Source organism: Alosa alosa, chromosome 18 (assembly GCF_017589495.1).
Source record: "Alosa alosa isolate M-15738 ecotype Scorff River chromosome 18, AALO_Geno_1.1, whole genome shotgun sequence".
In the NCBI taxonomy this organism is placed as follows: domain Eukaryota; kingdom Metazoa; phylum Chordata; class Actinopteri; order Clupeiformes; family Clupeidae; genus Alosa; species Alosa alosa.
In genome coordinates, this window is record NC_063206.1 from 25,081,596 (window position 1) to 25,101,595 (window position 20,000).

At 41.4% G+C, this 20,000-nt stretch overlaps 1 protein-coding gene across 5 annotated transcripts in view; it reads right to left on the minus strand.

Moving 5' to 3' along the window:
- acoxl (acyl-CoA oxidase-like) overlaps positions 1–20,000 on the minus strand; it is a 40,061-nt gene that overhangs the window by 4,727 nt on the left and 15,334 nt on the right. For 4 of the 5 annotated variants that reach the window (XM_048269709.1, XM_048269707.1, XM_048269706.1 and 1 more), the window contains 7 exons: positions 19,832–20,000; positions 18,884–18,973; positions 12,396–12,505; positions 9,139–9,250; positions 8,808–8,895; positions 6,709–6,779; positions 807–908 (listed from right to left, as the gene is read on the minus strand). The exon at positions 19,832–20,000 is cut by the window's right edge and continues 42 nt beyond it. In XM_048269709.1, coding sequence (XP_048125666.1) covers positions 807–908; positions 6,709–6,779; positions 8,808–8,895; positions 9,139–9,250; positions 12,396–12,505; positions 18,884–18,973; positions 19,832–20,000 — 742 coding nt within the window. The remainder of the gene's footprint in view (positions 1–806; positions 909–6,708; positions 6,780–8,807; positions 8,896–9,138; positions 9,251–12,395; positions 12,506–18,883; positions 18,974–19,831) is intronic. The other variant, XM_048269708.1, reaches the window with a different exon arrangement.

Consider the following 20,000-nt stretch of genomic DNA (forward strand, 5'->3'; position numbering starts at 1 on the left):
AGGGTTCAGAGTTCACCTCTTATCGTAACACCTGTTTTCAATTCTCAGTGCCCAGATGAGATTACTCTTGTGATGAGTCAGGCCTGCTTGCTCAGCAGTTCTCTTAGAGTCTCAGAGTCTGGGTGAAATCCACCAGTGGTCTATACCTATGTGGTAACGTGTACATTAAAAAGGCCCCTACTCATTTATGCACATACACTATTTGGACAAAAGTATTGGGACACCTGGCCATTACTGATGTTGGATGAGAGGGCCTGACTTGAAATCTCTGTTGGTTCATCTCAAAGGTGTTTGATCTGGTTGAGGTCTTCTTGAATTTCCCCTTGGGGATCAAGTAAGTATGTAAGTAAAGTATGTAAGTAAGTAAAGAAAGAAAGAAAGAAAGAAAGAAAGAAAGAAAGAAAGAAAGAAAGAAAGAAAGAAAGAAAGAAAGTAAGAAAGAAAGAAAGTAAGTAAGTAAGTAAGTAAGTAAGTAAGTATCTATCTATCTATCTATCTATCTATCTATGTCAGGGCTCTGGTGCAGGCCAGACGTTATTCTACACCAAACTCACCCAATCAAGTCTTTATGGACCTTGCTTTGTGTACCCTTCAATAGGACCAGGCATGAATTCACTGAGCTGTTCAGAAAGAGCCATTCTTTCACAAATGTTTGTGAATGCAGACTGCATGACTAGGTGCCTGATTGTATACACTTGTGGCAATGGGTCTGAATGAACCTGTGAATATTGACCCAATCCTGGTCATACCAACTTGGGAGCAGACATGCAGACAACCCTGGTGGACCAGATGCAGCATACTGTTACCTGGGTGCGGATCTGTCTGCTAGTGCTTGGGGTCAAGTACTTATGCTCCAGGTACCAAGCCCTCTCCTGGTACACCAAACCAGTGCCGTGCAAGAGGCAGAACTGTAGGGACACAAATAACAGACAAGACAGAACAGCTTAGACAAATATGGGCAGAAATATTAAAACAAAAAAACACACATTTCTTTCCACTCTTGGCATTTCCTGGAAAAAGTACAAAGAGTGTGTGTGAGTTCAGAACCTCAAATGTGTTTTTTATGACACTCGGTGGGGTGGTGGTGATAGGCGGGGGGCTGGGTGGTGGTGGTGTGTGGGGGTAAGAAAACTGAACCCCTTGCAGGATGTGCTTTCAGCTAGAAAAGAAAGGCAGTGGAAAAACAACAAGTGGCAGGCGGGCTAATATCTCGACTCTGTTCAAAGTGACAGTGAAAGAGCACAACCACCAGTGCACATCAAAGAGGTGGACAGGAAAAAGCAGAGGTGGCTGAGCTGAGGTGTCTTCAGTTCTACAGCGTGGACACTCGTCTCCCCCCTGAGAGAGAAAGATTTGACGTGACCTCTACACTCTCCGCCGGAACGAACTGGCCATCAGGGACTGACATCAGTTCAGCCTATACACCTTTTAAGTTGTGCTTGCGTGCTGAGCTGCAGCCGATTAAGCGAATGGAACATTTGTGTATAAGTACGTGTGTGTGTGCGCATACATGTGTGTTCAAGCATGCATAAGTGCACACGTGGGTGTATATAATTAAACATGTACGAGAATAGTCATGTGTATGTGTCCATTTCTATTTTGTGTTGTTATTCATCATCATCATCAACTTTTACTGCCAGACTCAAGGTCCATTCAGAAGACACAGACACTGCATTTCTATAAAAGACCTGTGTTTCCACAGTGTTGATTGGTATTGTATGCCACTAAACCTAGGATTTGCCAGCAGCATAACAATGCTGTTCAGGGGACAAATTCATTTGTAGATCAGACTCCTCAATAATGCCTGTAAGGTGCTGACCCCTGCATTACAAAAAAGGTATTATCTACCAGGGACAAGAAACGGTTCAAAGAATGAAACGAAAACCGGAAACAAACACAATTTTTGGATGAACGTGACCGAAAACGGGAACAAAACCAATTTCACTTGTTCCAGAGTGAAAATGCTATTTTCAATTTTAGATAACCGGTTCATAACAGTAGATTAACCTTTCTTTGAATATTATTCAAAGTCCATAGGCTTGGTAAGTCACCTGCCCACACAGTGTTCCCCAGACCCCTTATAGGATGAATTTAGTAAGATTCTATGAATCAGTGTCTCCCCTGTAAAATAACGTCAGACCTCATCTCATTGAGATGGGGTCCGGGAACTACACATTCATTTTCTCGTATTTGAGATGTGGTTTACAAATGCCGTTTATTGGGCGCTACGAATGTCAATCAAATGCGCTGTACGTAGCTCATAACCGCTTCGGTGTGTCGTCATCGTCTTGCTGTCCCCCCTCTGTGATTGGTTCCTTCGTTAAGGTGAAAATTGGGTCAATGGAATCTAGGCTGCCTAGCAGCGTGAATAAAATCGCGCGCAAGGCAGCATGGGAAAACCCAGGCTAATAATAGGCTAGAACTACTAGTTGATAAAAAGGATTTTCATATCCAACACTATCTAACTGCCTTTTTAAGTATGTAGCCTAAATTACTGAAACATTGTGTGAAATAACATAGGCTACCAAAGAAACTAGGGAAATAGTAGCACCACACATGGGTTAGGCTATTACAGGGCTTAAAGTAAGGACATTTTCTTTGCCTGAAGTTAGGCTATCAGACATTTTTGAAAATCTAATATTATATAGGCTAATTGTCTACTTTCAAATCTTACCCGCACCTGAATTCAGGTACAGTGTTTTTAACAGTTAGCTTAATGTGCTTTGATTATTTAAGCTTTAAGGCTGTTGGGCAAAAAAGCCTATAGTATTGTTCCAATTTGTAAAGGCAATGTCATTTTTATAGGGACATTATTAACCGTTCTTCTATAACGTTCTAACTGGTTACCATTTTGAGCAGAGGCCTTGGAACACTGGAACAGGAATGAAAAGATAATGTTTTTGCTCAGAACGAACCTAAATGAAAATCTGAAGAAGTTATCAGTCCCTGTTATCTACATTTCTATATCTTAGCATCTTTCTGTGCAGGTGTTTATAAATGTATGCATGTGTGATATCGGTGAGTATGTTGTTCCAAGCCTATTTTTAAAACTAACTTATTATTTTATTCTTCTTCTTATTTTACTTCTTGCTGTTTTACACCTACCTACTAAAGCACACTGAATTTGCCAATTTGCCTGTTAATATCCACATGTCTCAATTTGTGTTTGAATGTGTTACAATATGGGGAGAGGCCCTGAAGATTATTGAAACGGTGTTGTCTATGGCTTATATTTCTTTTCTCCTGTCTGGAATTAAATTGGGAGATTCCAACTAGGAAATATGGAATGCAGCCATATTCCAGATGGAGTCAGCTGGCCTCCACTCCCACAGAGGGCCTACTCTAATTGTATGCCATGGTGCCAGGGCAGGGGTGCCTTTACCAATTAGCCACAGGTAGTGACTTCACCAAAGCTGTTCCTGTCAGTCAGTACCATGTGACCTAACCTATCCCAACAGCGTGTGTGTGTGTGTGTGTGTGTCTACATTTAGGTCATGTGTGCATATGTGTAATTAAGTGCAGGTACCGGTCCTTGGTATTTGGTCAAAGCTATCACATTACTAAGCCTGCCACACAGACAGCCAAGCTTTCTTCTCTACCCGTTCACTCTCTCACGTTCTTCCTTGTATGCAAACCAGAGAATGTGAGGTAGCGAGTAAAGCTATATATGCTCATGTCAACCTGCTGTAGAGCAAAGCCTGGAAGTGACTGAGTGACACATACCCCTGCTCATCACAAACTGAAACCGCCAGCCATCACACGCAAAAGGGAAATGGCCACTCCCAACTAACAGCATAAAAGCAGTTGCAGTCATCGAGATAGTGCGGTCACAGTGCGGTCACAGTGCCGTAGGAGTGGCGCTTCTGGCCATTAAATCCTACATCTCAGACTATGAGAGACACGTTGCATATCACGGCAACGTTTTAGGAAATGAGCTTATTTGGCGTCTCCAGCAGAGTTAGATAAGAGGATGCATACCCTTCTCTTCTCTGTGCATGCAGTTTCACTGGCAGCCACACTGTCCTGAAGTGGACTGGGCGCCGAATCCAAAGATAATGACCATGGTCTGGCCACCTCGTCAACAGATGACTAAAACGAGTCTGCAGTGAAAAATAGCCAGAGTTGCGTGCGTGTTCTGGTTAACCATTCGAGGGGTCACTCCGAGGATGGACAGCCCGAGGACGGACGACACGCTGAGTTTCGAGGGCAGGGCTCCGGAGCCCCACAGTGATATTTTACAGGAACTTATTCCGCTGCACTGATTTAACACAGCTGAGAGCTGGAAATGCTTGAAGTGGTAATGAAATGCACTGTGTAGCTTCTATAAAGACAGAACAGGCCCACCAAGCGCAGAGAAAATCTCACAGACTGTTGCCCCTAGGATAATTAAAAATAAACATATATAAAAAGCTTTAAACGACACAATGCTTAGACTTGAGTGACTTTTACAACAAGCTGTTTTTTTTTTCAATTTTCCATCATATTTTTAAATAAATTCTCTTGAATCAAATCACAGATTCCTGTTGAGTTCCTGTGTGTGCACCAGAGACACACAAAGTGAGGATCAGAACAGAAATAACAATGGCGAACAGAAACAAAACAAAAACCAAGTGAGACCCCCTCGAAACCTCACAGAGCTCTAGGCCAGTCACATGATTTAGTGAGGGATTCACCTCGTCTTGTGACCCCCTCCCTGCCTCCCCCGTGCTTCAGGGTGGTCATGTGACCTGTGTGTGTGTGTGTGGTGTGTGTTGTGTGTGTCCATGTGTGTGTGTGTGTGTGTGTGTGTGCGCACTCTCCCGAGGCTCTCCACGGCCCCACAGGTGTGTGATCATCGATCTCTGCTCTGCGGTCACAGGTCCGGTTCCCTGGTCTCCGTCTTTCTCCAGTGGGCCCAGCTGCAGTGAGGTGTCACTGCTCCAGTGACACTCAGATGACAGGAGAGCACATGATCCCCCTCAGTCTCACGGCTCTCCCTGTGCCTCAGACACGCTACAGGAAACCAACTGTGGCCCAGCCAACCATGACAAGAGAAACACTCCCCTGCTGTAACAGTAGCACTGAGAGCCACTGAGAACCACATGGCTGGATGCGCAATTCAGTTACCACAACTATCATCATCTGGGAATAGATCATATCTGACTATGAGAAAAACTTAAAGTAGCAAAATCTAGTGTCAATTCAAACAAAGCATAGTCACATTATGCAATTGTGTATTTTCCATTGATTCCAACATTTTTCAAAAATGTTCACAAAGCAGGATGGATAACTGAGGCATCTAGACTGGACCCAGTCATCCAGTCAAACATCTGAGGCCAGGGTCTGGATAAGAGAAACTCTGCATGGAAAAACAGACTGGTGTGTCCAGGTATTAATCAAGACTGTTCTCTGTGAGCCTGAGATAGCTCGCTTTTAAAGATTCCCCACAATACCGTGTTGTTCACTGTATTAGACTTAAGCAATAAGCCCCGAGAGGCCGTAGTATAAACTGATTTTAGAACAGCTAAGGGGCGTTGTTAGGCACGACGCGCAAGCAGAGAAAAAGCACAGCAACGAGAAATGAAGAAAGAAGAAGAAATATATTTCCTTTGTCTAAATGGTTGCCAAGCAACATCGAAACGCAAGTTGTTGTACCGCATTACTACAGAACGAAATGCAGTCAAGGTGTACCTGTATGTTTGTGTTGGATTTTACATTGAACGCGATGCAGCCAATCATAATCAAGGACCGGAACTATCCGTTTTAGAATTTGCTATTAAGGGCCCCTAATCTACATTTCCAGCAGCCAATCCAAAAAGCTAGGGTTTTAAACCAATAGACTGCACATATCAGATGTGAGTTGTGGACGCATTTATGCCAAGAAAATAACAACAAAAACAAAAACATCGACCAACATAGGATGTCGACAGACCACTAAAGCATCGATGTAGATGTCTCCATGTGTGAAAAGGGCTGCTCAGATACAGCGAGCAGCGACCCCTCAGTCGCCCCACACGCCTGTGCTTATCTCCCGGCCCCAGCCAAAGCCCCCCAAAAAACAGCCACCCCCTCAGCCCCCCACCCCAGATGCACTGAGTGCACACGGGTTACTGACGGGTGTGGCAAGGTGGGTCACCGCTCACACAATGGCTGATGCTCAGGCCGGGGCCTCACGACTGTCGAGCGCAGAAGCGTGCCTATGTGTCACGTGGTTCTGCTCTGGTACATCATAATGCCCCCCCTCACCCCCTTCTTCGGTGTCAGAGAAGAGCTTCAAACACAGCTGCGAGATAGCAGTGGAAAAACGTGTGCTACACATCGGCTGGGCACTGCTTCATTAAAAGAGGCCAGCTTACGCTGGTGGAATATGAGCAGTGAGTCATTTCAGTGAATCTCTCACATGCAGTGTGGTTGTTTTTTCTCTGTTTCGTGTGTGTGTGTGTGTGTGTGTGTGTGTGTGTGTGTGTGTGTGTGTGTGTGTGTGTGTGTGTGTGTAAGATTGAGTGTCTGTCTGTCTGTCTGTCTTATATTGATACATGAGACTTAATATGGACACTTTGTGACCACATCTGTGTGCCTGTGTGTGCTTCTGTTTGCATGTAGATAGTCAAATGTGAGAGCACACACTACCACTTCTGAGAACTTTCCATAGGAACAGTCTGATGACTCAAGCCTATCATATCTTGTGGTATGAGACTGATTTAGAGTGGGGAGCTGTTTCACACATACTTTTGTGAGCAAGGCGTGGTCTTCTGCAACCTGGCATTCTTGAATAGCCAGTGCAAACTGCTCCAATGTCACTATGGAAACAAAATGAAGACAAAAATGTCACAACAACAACAACAAAAAAAAAAGCCCCTTAAACTGCGAATAATGTCTTGTAAGCTGTATATACACATGTATAGTATAAATGTTTTTCATACATACATAACTTTTTAACACTACAACTATTCACATGAGAAGTGATGAGAAAACGAGAAAATGAGAAAACAAGTAAACAAGTATAACACAGAAACCACACTTGACCTCTAGTCATCAATCTACAGTTTACTTCCTTACATATGGGCAATTCCATGGAAAATTACATTTTTGGTAACATCCATAACGCCAATACAATGTGATTGTATGGTATGATGTGAAAGATTACATGAAATTTGAGCATTTGCTATTTTTGGCTGAAGAATGTAAATGAGAAAAAATGCACAAAAAATGAATGCTATCATTCACATCATACAAATGCCAAGACATTTAACTGGCGTTATGGATGTGACAAAAAGTCCACAAATGCCATTATTTTCATTTTCCTTACAAATGCTGACCAACTGCTTTTCCTCCACTAACTGATCATCTAGGTCATATTTTGTTTGCTCATTGTACAATTAAGTGTTATGCACTAAAACAACACAGACATAGACAACACTGACAATCAGATCTCCGCCATCAAAATAAACAGTACTTAAACTCAGACAGCTCTATTTCATGCTAGACTATTTCAAGTCAAACATACTACAAAGATTACATTATATCACAAAGGTAGATTATACACAATGTTCTGCTCTCCAATACAAACCCACAATCACAATCACAAAGTGAGGAAAGTGTCACAACATGATGATGAAAGACATCTGAAGACAGAGGTTAAGTAAATACACCTGAGACAAGAAAAAAGCTTTTTCTGCTGAGGAAATTTAGATGAGTTGTTTTAATGTTATTGCACTCAGGTTGAAATACGTACTAATTGGAAAGTATTTTAGTTGCTGTGTATGGGAGACTGCACCTCTGCTCATGACTGTGGTATTGGGCTGTTTTGTGTGTGTGTGTGTGTGTGTGTGTGTGTGTGTGTGTGAGTGAGTGAGTGGGAGGAGGGTGAGAGAATGGAAAGATTATGATCACATGGGCTAGATAAAGAACCATACGGCCCTTGGTTGACAACTTGCAGAGGAGTACATAAACAACAGCAATGACACAGATACACACATTTGTACAGACACAACACACAAAGATTCACAATTATACAGACACACACATTCACACACACAAAACATTACCTACCCCCACACACACACACACACTCACACATACATCTGAGAGTTAACTAATCCATTCCAGCCATTCAGAAAGTATAAAAATGTCATACACCATTGCAATACTATTTCAACATCTGCCTTTGATAACTTTCCTGCATCTTTCCACCTGTTCCTCTGCCTACACATATAAAGGTCTACCCATGTCACACTTACTTAAAAAAAAAAAAAAAAAAAAAAAACTCCTCAATTACTCAACACAAACATATTTGCCAAATGAATCCACTCTGGCAGTGAAGTCTGGTGGGTGCAATACATTGGTGGTGATAAGTGAGGTTCTCCCTTCACTGTGAAGCGCTCTGGGTGCCTTGAAAAGTGCTATATAAATGTAATGTGTTGTTGTTGTTATTATGTTGTCTGTCTGAATGCTGGACTGCTGGGGTTCCACAGCTGAAACCCAGAGGTTTCTCCAGAGACTTTCTAATGAAGAGACACAGCACTCAAAGAATCTTCTGTATGGGGTTAGTTCGCAATGCCGAGAAATGTATGGGGTTGAAATGTATGGGGTTAGTTCGCAATGCCGATATGGCAGTTGTCTACATATATAACCCGCCCCTTCCTGTAATGCAAGTAGCCTAACCAACCGCACATTTATCCTTTTTAGCCTTATTTTAGCGATTTAGGGGGAGATACTTATATTGTTCAATTCAATTTAAACACAAATTCGCCTGATGTACCTTTTATGTCTTATGACCTCCCTTATGTGGAGGCTAAAGCCTAAAAGGACTTTGGTTTCTCTCTCACCTCGATGAATATGAGCCAAGGCCAGGCCGGTGACATGATGGAGACAGGAGTTCCAAGCCCCGAAAAACTCGTCTTTGTTCTTCTCAACCTACAGTTGGAAACACGTCAATCAAGATCTTCACATGACATGGAGCGATGATGACAGTGTTGTGTTCTCAGGGTCCATTTGGCATTTTAACATGAGGCAAGACAGGTTTCCAATACCATGGCTTAATCAGATGGAAATATCAGATGGAAAGTCTTTATAGGAAAGCAATTCTATTCAATTGAGAGAATGTCACTGGTGTGTTTACTCACAAATACAAGTATGGTGTGGAAAAATGTTCCGCACCTTATTATAGAGCCTGGTAGCCAAGCTTCTTTGCAGCACTCTCTCCCGATAGCTTACAGCTTTCAGCAGGAAACTCAGATCACCCACTTTATCCACATTGAAGCCAAGGAAACTTACATATACAAACACAAACACAAACAAACACAAGCGTTTACAGTCATCATCACTTAGGAGTTTAAACCACATCAATTCATAATAAACATAAATAGTTGAATGCGCCTTTCAGTGTCTTAAATGTCCACTCTGTATGATGCAAACAAAACCTTTTGGAAAATAATTCAAAAACAGGTTTACTGAGGTTTAACAGAGTACTGAGCACATCATACACTGCAGTAATTCATGCTCCTCCTTCTAGTTATAGTTATATAGGTAGAAAATCATAATAAGGAAGTTATATAGCAAAGTTACATTTAATCTTAGCCCAAACCATTTCACCAATACAAAATCTTTAGAAACATATTTTCCATGTGGGAGCCATTTTACACCGTACCGCAAAAGGTACATTGTTTACCTTTAATGCCATAATTCAGAAAGAAAAAAAAACACAACTGCCATCTGATGGCAATACAGCACTTTTTGACATTCACTACTAGGTCCACCAAAGCTGACTGTGGTGCAAGAGCAACATAAAGCGCACAGAGAAATCACTGGCTTGGCAATGAACAATTACACAAGTAGATGATCCATGTCTGCAGACAGACAGCTTCTGGCCGTTTCTATTCAAAGGCCCGAGTCAAAGCCAACTACTGAGGGACAGCGATCGCATGTGATGGGAGGTGGTTGCCTGTATTCTTGCCACCACATCCTAGCAAATTATAATTATGGCAACATAAAACCTCAATGATTAAAATAAAGAATATTATCTGTGAAACGGCTCTCGTATGAAGGGAACATTGAGGCCACTTTCATGGAGACAACTATGCGTGTAAATGGGAGGTTGCTTACTTGGCCTCAGTGCCATACTGGGTTTTGGATTAAGCCAGAGCGCTAACTCAATTACCATGCCTTCTTACTGCCAAGCACCATTCCCTTACCATACAGGCACAACATTCTAACATGGAACGGTGCTTGGAACGTCCTATAAAGTTTCCATAGTAAACGTATTGTAAGCTTGGACAGGCTTGGAATTTTACCATTTTAGGGGCAAGGTCACTTGGCCTTCAGTTGGGCGGCACCAAGGCCAAAGTTAACTATACAGTAGTAGGCTATAAAAAATAATCAAAGTTGTATTTAGCCTATTCACAGCAGTAGACCTGCATCACATTATGAAACATTACAAAAACATGAAACATGACATTACATACAACTGTAAATAATCTGATTATCTAATACTTACAGATATCTAGGCTATATTTAATATTTATTTTATATTTGGCCTGTTATGAAATCATGTATTGAACAATTTACAATTCACAGCTCAGCTTTAAGAAACTCAAATAGCCATGCTTAGCATTTTGTGCTCATTAAGCTACTTTCACAAACTCTTAGTCAGCTGTATAGGCCTATCCTCTGATTTTAATATTTACCGATATAGGCGATATTTGTAATATTTATTTTGTATTTTGCCTGTTATGAAATCATGTAAAAAAATGTAAACACATTGTGAAACTTAAAGCCCAAATTTGGAGACATGCATGTCGAAATTTGCTGTAAATTCAAACCCGGATTACTCTGCAACTGCTTTAAATGCATTATCGCACAAGAAAGAAAAGAAAAAAGAAACCAATGAGCTTATGTGGCGATTTCCGATAGAGAAAAGACAGCTATGGTAACCTAACAATTAGGATTTGCTTTGCCTACACTGTTGTTTGGTTGTCCCAAACTTTGAGACGATCCATAATCGCATTAACTGAATCTTATCAACCCGAACTGCGATGTTCCAAACAGAGTGACTGAAGGATGCAATGCCTAATAATCTCACTGGCTTCGGCATAACTGCTAATAGTGCGCCTACTGTTAAACACCTGAAAAATATTAAGCTGCAGGCCACAGTAGCCTGTAAACATCTGATTTTCAAAAGGGAATCACGGCCAACGCAGGGAGCAACTATTCTCTTCAATTTCCCTTCTAAATTACTTTTAATTGCCTGAAGACATCGATCGCAAGAATCTAACATTCTAAGCAACCAAAGTGCAGTCGGTTCTCCCACCATGGTTTTGGAAATCACACACCTGCTGCATCTAAAGGCCCACGCATAATAAGGCCTAGGCCTACGACTATTACTCTACACACCCCCTGTTGTACGTCACATTTACATTTGCTAGCTGATCCTGCCTCCTGTCTCCGCAAAATGCCATCATGTGAACAGATCAGCAGGCCGGCAAATTTTTACCTCGTTTTCAGACACACGTTGCGGCAAAAATACGTCTCCTCTTCCCGCAAATTTAGCGTGATCTCTGTGTGAAAAGGCCTTATGATTCAATTTAATCATATGATTTACTTGTCTCGCGAACCGTTCACCACAGCAAATAGCGACTAACATCGTTTAAAAGCTGAGAAAAAGCTCTTTCATGTGAAGTGTACTTGTGATGTCTGTATGATGAGTAGGCTACTTCGCCAGTAGTTCAACTGAAGAATGGGTGAATTTGAAGGCACTTTCTTTCTTGCCGTGCGCTGTCACTTTCTCCACTGCGTAAAATACTAAATTAATTTGCGCTGTGAATGCTAAGATTATTTTGACAGGCCATAGGCTAATAAAATACGCTATTAGTCGGACGCAAACCAGAATATTGAAAGAAGGGGGCACCAAGGCCACAGTGGCCTGTAAACCTCTGAATTTCAAAGGGACATCACGGCCAACGCAAGGGGCGGTAGTGAAATTCCTACCCTGGTAAGCTGACAGTAAAGATAATTTATGTAACATAGAGATTAATTTAACCTTCATCTTAAATACTACATGAGCTGATGCACGATGGGATCACGTTTGCTTGTAGCAATTGTTGGCCGTTGTTTTCAAGACCAACAATTACACTTCCCTCTTCCCTGCATACTTCCATTTATTTTATAGCCAAAGCTTAAAAAGGCTCAAAGTATAGAGGCCCAAAAGTACCAATATTCTGACCAATATATGAACATGATTCAAATGGCCTATGAAAGTAGGTTGTTTATCCTGCATGAAAGTAGGTTGTTTGGTCTGGTATCCAAAGGCAGACAGACGTAGCCAAGCTTTGGTATATTTGGCAAACTTACAGCGTGGGAAAAACCTCGGGCAGAGCAGTCCAATGGTCTGCTGAAGTTCTGGAGGGAGTGGTTTATACCTGGTTCTGAGGCTGTCTGAGGCGGAACTGGTCCAGGTTCTGATGAGGCCGGCCACAACGTTGTTGCCTAGCTGCTTGGTGTACTGGCTGAGCAGCTCACGCACCACCACCTGAGGGGGAGCAGAGAGGTGAAAGGTCATCACTATGACAACATGTTGGGCCCTGATCTCATTGACGGCCTGGGTTAACAAGCAAAGTTGGACAACAAGCAAAAATGAACTAAAGGTAATGTAATAACTTAAAAGTAAGTTATTAAGAATAATTTGACTAATGTAATACTATGGGGATGATCCTAAGTGTACACATTTGTAGGTCAGTGCAGTGACCCCACACGGCACACTAAAGCTTTAGTTCCTGCACAACAGATTGTTTGCTGCCCAGAAGCCTGCTGTGAGCTTTCCTGTGGCTCAACTCAAGCTGAGAGCAACTGGTAAAGTTTGCAGCAAACAGCACAGAGATCATGCGGTCGACTCCCAGGGAGCACACAGAGATTGATGTAAATATAACTTCTGTACTGCAAGTGGCTTCACATAAAATCATCGGTTAAAAGAGTAATTACAGATAAATGTGTCACTCTGCTCTAATTTATTTCAGTAGGGACCTCAATGATCTTGAGGTCTGTGACAGATGCAATCGTCTGTAACAGGTGAGGTACACACTAGCTTAGGTTCTACTGGATTGTGAAGATGTTGTATAATGACTGCTGCGGTCATAAGTACAGGGAAAACTAGCTCAGGCAAAAGTAGGAGAGAGAAGACAACACTGAAAGAAATGAGATCGAAAATGAGACACATTCCCTTTTCATTTCTAGTGCTGGTGCATCCAGATCAGCTACACTTAAGCAGGTGGTATGATCCTCCGTGCAATTTACCGCACGGCAAAGACCCCATATTTTGGGAGGCACACAACACCCCTGCATGCTGCAGTGATGAAGCAAATTCTCGTCACGCGCCACGTGCGCTGGGCACCCTTACACTTACAACTTCACAGCTTCACTCACTGTTTCTGCTTTTTCTTCAAATACCACAACTACCGTACTACAACATCCCGCCACTCATGAAACCTTCCGCCAACTTCTACAGGCCATGCTGGCTTTATGACTCATGCATGGCACTCAGCCTTTCCACTCCTGCTACATTTACATATTTGGCGGCCGCATTATTTTGTCCAAAGCGACTTACAGCAGTGGAATAACATTTAGGCTATTAACATGCATTTTTTGATTTAAGCTACAGAGCTACACTACAGCAACATAATAACAATCAAGGTATTAACATTTAAGCATTTTATAAAATCCTGCTACTACTACAACTAGACACTGCCTCCTAAAACTTCAGCTTCTTTCATGTCCTTTATTATAGACAAGTGCTATTCCAAGAAAAAGTCCTTGTATATGGGTCTAGAGGCATTTCTTAGTAAAAGTTGGGAACAGGACTTTTTATCATAATTAACATGTGCTGAATCCAACTAGCCCTGTTCCCAAGCAGAATTTTGAGTTTTTAACCATCTAATTAGCATAAACAAAATGGCTGCCAAAATGGGCACTTTCTTCGGACGGGCATCATTATACCATGTAAATAAATAATATTGTTCACATCTGTGCATCTCAGAAATCTCCCGTGGGCAATAAATAAAAAGTAAAGGCTATGAAAAATATAAGAATGCAAAAAAAACTGTTATTATGCTAATTAACCTTATTATCACCTTAGTATAGTCCTCTTTGGCAAAGAGTGTGGCCTGACTTCATTGGTAAACATCTTCTTCGTGGTGGGGAGACACATGTTTGGAGTTTAAAATCATTGGAGTTCCTTTGAACTAATCACGAACAACCATTAACTAACAAGCTAGCATCATATCCTTGATTCCAAATGGGAAAGATGGCCAGCAGTCACATGTTTCATTTGATCAGATTATCTTAGATTCAACTTCATTGTCATTGTGCAGAGTACTGAAAATATATAAGTGTATGTGCAGTATGAACAGTATAAATATCAGTAGAATATCGCTATGTTTAAGTGTAATAAAGTGTGTACATTTATAAATATAAATAGAATACTATGGGTGGGATAGGGGCAAAATGTTCGCCTCCTTGTTGTCCCTGTGAAGGGGGGGGGTGTCTGTGTGACACAGTTGGTGAGGATGCTCTCAATGGTGCAGCGGTAGAGGTTTAGAAGTTCACCAGGATCTGAGGAGAGAGGTTGTGTTCTTTAGTCTCTTCAGGAAGAAGAGATGCTGGTGAGCCTTCTTGATCAAGGTAGAGGTGTTGAGGGTCCAAGAGAGGTCCACAGAGATGTGGACACCCAGAAACATGAACTGGTGACATGCTCCACCTCAGTCCTGTTGATGAGGATGGGGCTTTGTGTGCTAGCTTTTGACTTCCTAAAGTCCACAATGAGGTCTTTGGTCCTCTTGGTGTTGAGAGCCAGGTTGTTGTCGGTGCTCCGCGATGTTAGGTGCTGGACCTCCTTCCTGCAGGCTCTCATTATTGTTGCTGATGAGAGCAATCACCGTAGTGTTGTCTGCAAACTTGACAATGGTGTTAGAGCCATGTACAGGTATGCAGTCATAGGTGAAGAGGGAGTAAAGGAGGGCTTAGCACACGCCGGTGTTCAGGGTGAGGGTTGAGTGGGTGAGGTTATCTAATCTAACAGACTGTGGTCTGTTGGTTAGGAAGTCCAGAATCTAGTTTCAGAGGGAGGTATTGATGCCCAGTTCACTGAGTTTGGTGATCAGTTTGGAGGGGATAATGGTGTTGAATGCTGAACTGAAGTCAATGAACAGCATTCTCACACAGGTGTTGCTATTGTCAAGGACGGAAAGGGCGGAGTGAATTGCCGTAAAGATGGCATCCTCTGTGCTCCTGTTATGGCAAATTCTCTTGAAGCACTCTATACTGCAAACAAAATCTACCTCTGGGTACAAATAAAGTAACTTGAACTTGCACTTGCACTAGTTATAAAGTTATTAATCTAGCTATTAATTCACAGGACATTCAATCATTTTACTAACACAAAGGTTATGAAGAAATATGGGTAACACTCTATATTAAAGGTACATGAATTATCATGAATTCATGCATGAATTAATTCATGATTTATGCATTACTTCCTTTATCCTTTATATCCTATTAATCATCAGGAATTGACATGAATTCATATACTCTCATTCATGATGACCTCATGTATGAACAACACATCAACTAAAGCATTAGGTGTGATGGGTATATCATTGTGATTTATGATTTCTTAAGCATGATCATCATGATTACATGAATTTTAGGATAATTGCTCATGCATTCATCATGTCTGTGGCCCCTCAACTAAAGTAATGAATAATGACATGTGTTTAGAGAACTCCAAAGTTATGAGAATTTGAGCAGTGATGACCACATTTTTGGCAGAAAAATAAAGTCATGATCATGGTTAATACATCATAATTCATAATGATGTGCCCATCGTACCTAATACTTTAGTATGTGTTATGTGTTCATGTATGAGGTCACAAATGACAAACTATGGACTCAGTAAATTCCTGATGATTAATTAGATATTAATGAATGAAGTAATACATAAATCATGAATGTACCCTTACCGTAAAGTGTTACAGAAATGGGTAAAGGCCTGTGTAACTTAATCCGAGACTACATACATTACCAACCTAATTTGCTTCAATTATGTAAAATGTAATGTAAATCAGGTTTTATGGCCAAGTATACTTGGGTATACAAGGAATTTGTCTCTCCATGTATCCCATCCGTGAATTAGTGAACACACAGGTCACACATTGAAGCACACATTAACCATGTGGAGCAGTGAGCTGCCTTGCTACAGTGATGCCCGGAGAGCAGTGAGGGGTTAGGTGCCTTGCTCAAGGGCACTTCAGCCATGGATGTGGGCATGGGAGACTAGTGCTCAACCTTTCCACCACCCACATATTTCCTACTGGTCGTGGATCGAACCGGCAACCCCTTGGTTTCAAGCCCGAAGACCTAACCAGTAGGCCACAATTTTAAACTTTACATTTCATCACTACACATCTTTCTTGACCCTCAAAAAACACAAGTCTCATTCGTCAAATACCGTGTGCCTGCTCAGTTATAACATTTTAACAATTACATTTTTCAAAGGTTTTTTCAGGTAATTAACATAGGCATAATACTAGATTTTTTTTTTCACAGCCTGTATCCTTGATCTATTGGCCAAGGGAGATTTCTGTGAACAATATGAATTAATTTACATGGTATAATGACATCCGCCCAATGAAAGTGCCCAAAATCGCCATTTTGTTTATGCTAATTAGATGGTCATAAACTCAAAATTCAACTTGGGAACAGGGCTAGTTGGATTCAGCACACCTTAATTATGTTAAAAAGTCCTGTTCCCAACATTTACTAAAAAATGCCTCTAGGAAGCACATATCTCAAAAATATCACCTGTCTATTAGCACAGTCATTTTCCATGTATTAGACACATTGTGTATGAATCCGTGTATTAACCACAAATAGCCCAATGAATCAGAATCGGGCTATTTCAGATTGTGAATCAGATCGTGCTTTAATCATAAAGAATTTAGAAAAGAAATTAATTCCCATGTATAGCCATACATGTGAAAGCATTTATTTTCTTGATTCTTGGCTATACATGGGAATACATTTGTTTTCTTCATTTTTTATGATTAAAGCACAATGTGTGTGTACACCCGTGTATTAACCTCACAGCTAAAGGAATTTTTGCAAAATCAACGTATAAACCTCTGTTATTAGTCGGGAAATTACGGTACCAGCCAATGGCATGTCCTAAAAGTGACACAGTGCCAGTGTCCTCTCGCAGGTCAGCCAGCGAGGGATTTGGATTTGGGCATTTCAAACTGGGGGGCTAATCAGAGTCTTGTGACAGGTGATACAGCGATAGCCTCAAGCTACATGAACCCTTCCCAGTTCTAATGCGCTAATATGGCCGACATCCTGTTAATGCCTCAATACTCGATTAAGACAATTAATATCCAGATGGGATAACTACAACTGCCGTTTACCATTTCAAAAATACCCAACGTAATTAAAGGCCACTGGTGTGTCAAGCCTTTTTCTCATTTTAAAAAACAGACTTGTGAAGAGAGAGATTTCTGGACAGTGAGGCTTTGACAGAATTCACTCTCTCCTTGTGACTTCAGTTGAGACAGAGGTTTCACATCTAGCCGTAACATTTTCACATGCTCTCTTTTAACCTTGGTCGCTGAAAAAGCAGACACTCTCATCTTATAACTTAATCAAATCAAAGTGCTTGCATATCCAGCCAAGCTCCTTTAATGACTGGCAGCCATTTTATCGGATGGTGGGGAAAAAATGGGCACATGATAGCTATTATACTGCAATTATCTTTCCTACATCGCTACAATCCACATAACTGCATTTTATGTGAATAAATCTTCCTCTTTATTGGCAAGGAGAAACGAAATATTAAGTCTATGTTTACAATTTCCAAACATCATGGATGTATATCAAAAATAAACTAACATTAAACTGATTAGCAGACCATCATGACAGTGTGCGCTCTTAGTACGCTGAAAACGTTGTTCACCTGTCCTGAAGATCACTGCCTATGAAGTGAAAACTACCTGCAAATACTGCTCCACGTATTATTCACCTCTTGCTAAAAAATATATAAAACAAATCCAACATGCTCTGTGCTGATATTCCCATGGTTTGTATTATTTCTTTCTGTATGTAAGAGGCTAATCTAATTTGAAGAGAAAGCCCACTGTGTGTGTGTGTGTGTGTGTGAGGCCTCCCTGAGCAGGCTGTGAATGGCGAGCCTGTGTGAGAGTGCCTGTGCTCTGTGAGGCCCAGTGTTCTGTCCAGCCTAGAGGCACTCTTTCTCCCCTCTGCCTCACAACAAGGGCCCCCAATTACATGACAGTTATTTAATAACCAGCTCCAGGCTTAAAACATGTTATTATTGCCAATCCAATTGAGCGCAAAAAAAAAATCAAACAAAACATAAAAATGTCTCATTTATATCTGTAATCACAATCCTGTTACTAGACTGCTAAGGTAGGGGGAGGGGAGGGGAGGGGGGGTGATCTGTAAAATTAAATCAGTCTCCACCTGCATACTAAGATCTATCCAGCTACCCCGTCACTTTGCTTTTACGCTGACTGAGCTGCAGTTATTTGTTGGTTGCTTGGCAATCATGGGTTGTGCCTCAGTCCTTATTAAGTTATGAGGGGAGCACAAATAAAAAAAAAATAAACCACCAACAACACACAAGTAGTAGTAGACTGAAAAAGATGCAAGGTTAAGCTTTCGGGCATAACACACAAAGCGAAGTTTAAAAGACACACATTGAGTTAGTGTGCATGTTGTACATTTTAAATGACAACTATAAAACGTTTTGAACTTCAGAGACATGATTTTAGAGTCTGTCTCGGCACACAACAAAGTTCTGGTTTTGTGTTCTGCGGCTGTGCATGGCTTTACAGACGTGTTTTACCTGTAGCATGACCACATTGTCTCCTTCAAATGTCACAAAGACATCGGAGTCGCACTTCAGAGCTGGGATCCTGTTCTCCATCATAAAGCCCTAGGAAAATACAAGACTCTTAAACATATTGCTTGAATGTGTCTCACATGAATGTGTCGATTCAGTGTGTGTGTGTGTGTGTGTGTGTGCATGTGTGTGCGACTGTGCATGTCTGTTTGTTGGTGCTTCTGAGTGTTGCCATGTCAATATGATGATGATGATGATGATGATGATGAGTAGAATGTCTAAAACTGTGTTGATGTGTCAAACTCTATGGATGTAAAGAAATGCACAAACTAGTCAGAGGAAACCTCCTGTGGTGTTACATATGCACTAACAGTGGTAAATGTCACAGGTATGGGGTTAAAAGTATGACTTCAGAGGAACACAAACTCCCGAGCTGAGGTGCAGATGCTGCGGTTTCTCACCGTAAAAAAAAATGAAAATGTCTCCTTTTCAAGTGAGATAATTTGGTAAAAGTTGGTGATGCATGACAAAATATGTAAATATTGCTTTTTGTTATATGATGTTCTTAGTTGACGCTCTTTTGTTATATGACGTTCTTAGTTGTAGGTACGTAATGTACAATGAGACTGGTGTCAACATCCAAACATGTAATTACACCAACTGGAAGGTGTGTGAGACAATGAATGGAAAGTTTCAGTGGCCTCAAAAGGCAGCCACCAAACACATACCCAAACTTGAGTAAAACCACACAGAGACGGTCTACTCTATCAGATTATAAAATAACAAGCCCTGCAACAACACATTATCTATAATGTTTGAATGACCGATGTTATCGTCTACATACTGATTATTATCAGGATATGCACACACACACACACACACACAGAAAAGTAAAGAGAGAAATATATATATATATATATATATATAAAGAAAGAGAGAGAGAGTGCTTACCATGCCCCCTGTGCACTCGCGGCACTCCTGAAGGCATGCCAAGTTTTCCCAGGTGCTGTAGGCCTTCAGGCCGGCCACTAGAGCCTGCAGGGAGCGATCACTCTGAAGGTCCTGACCCGCAAACAGGGCATCGTCTATCAGCCGTGCTGCATACCTACACACACACACA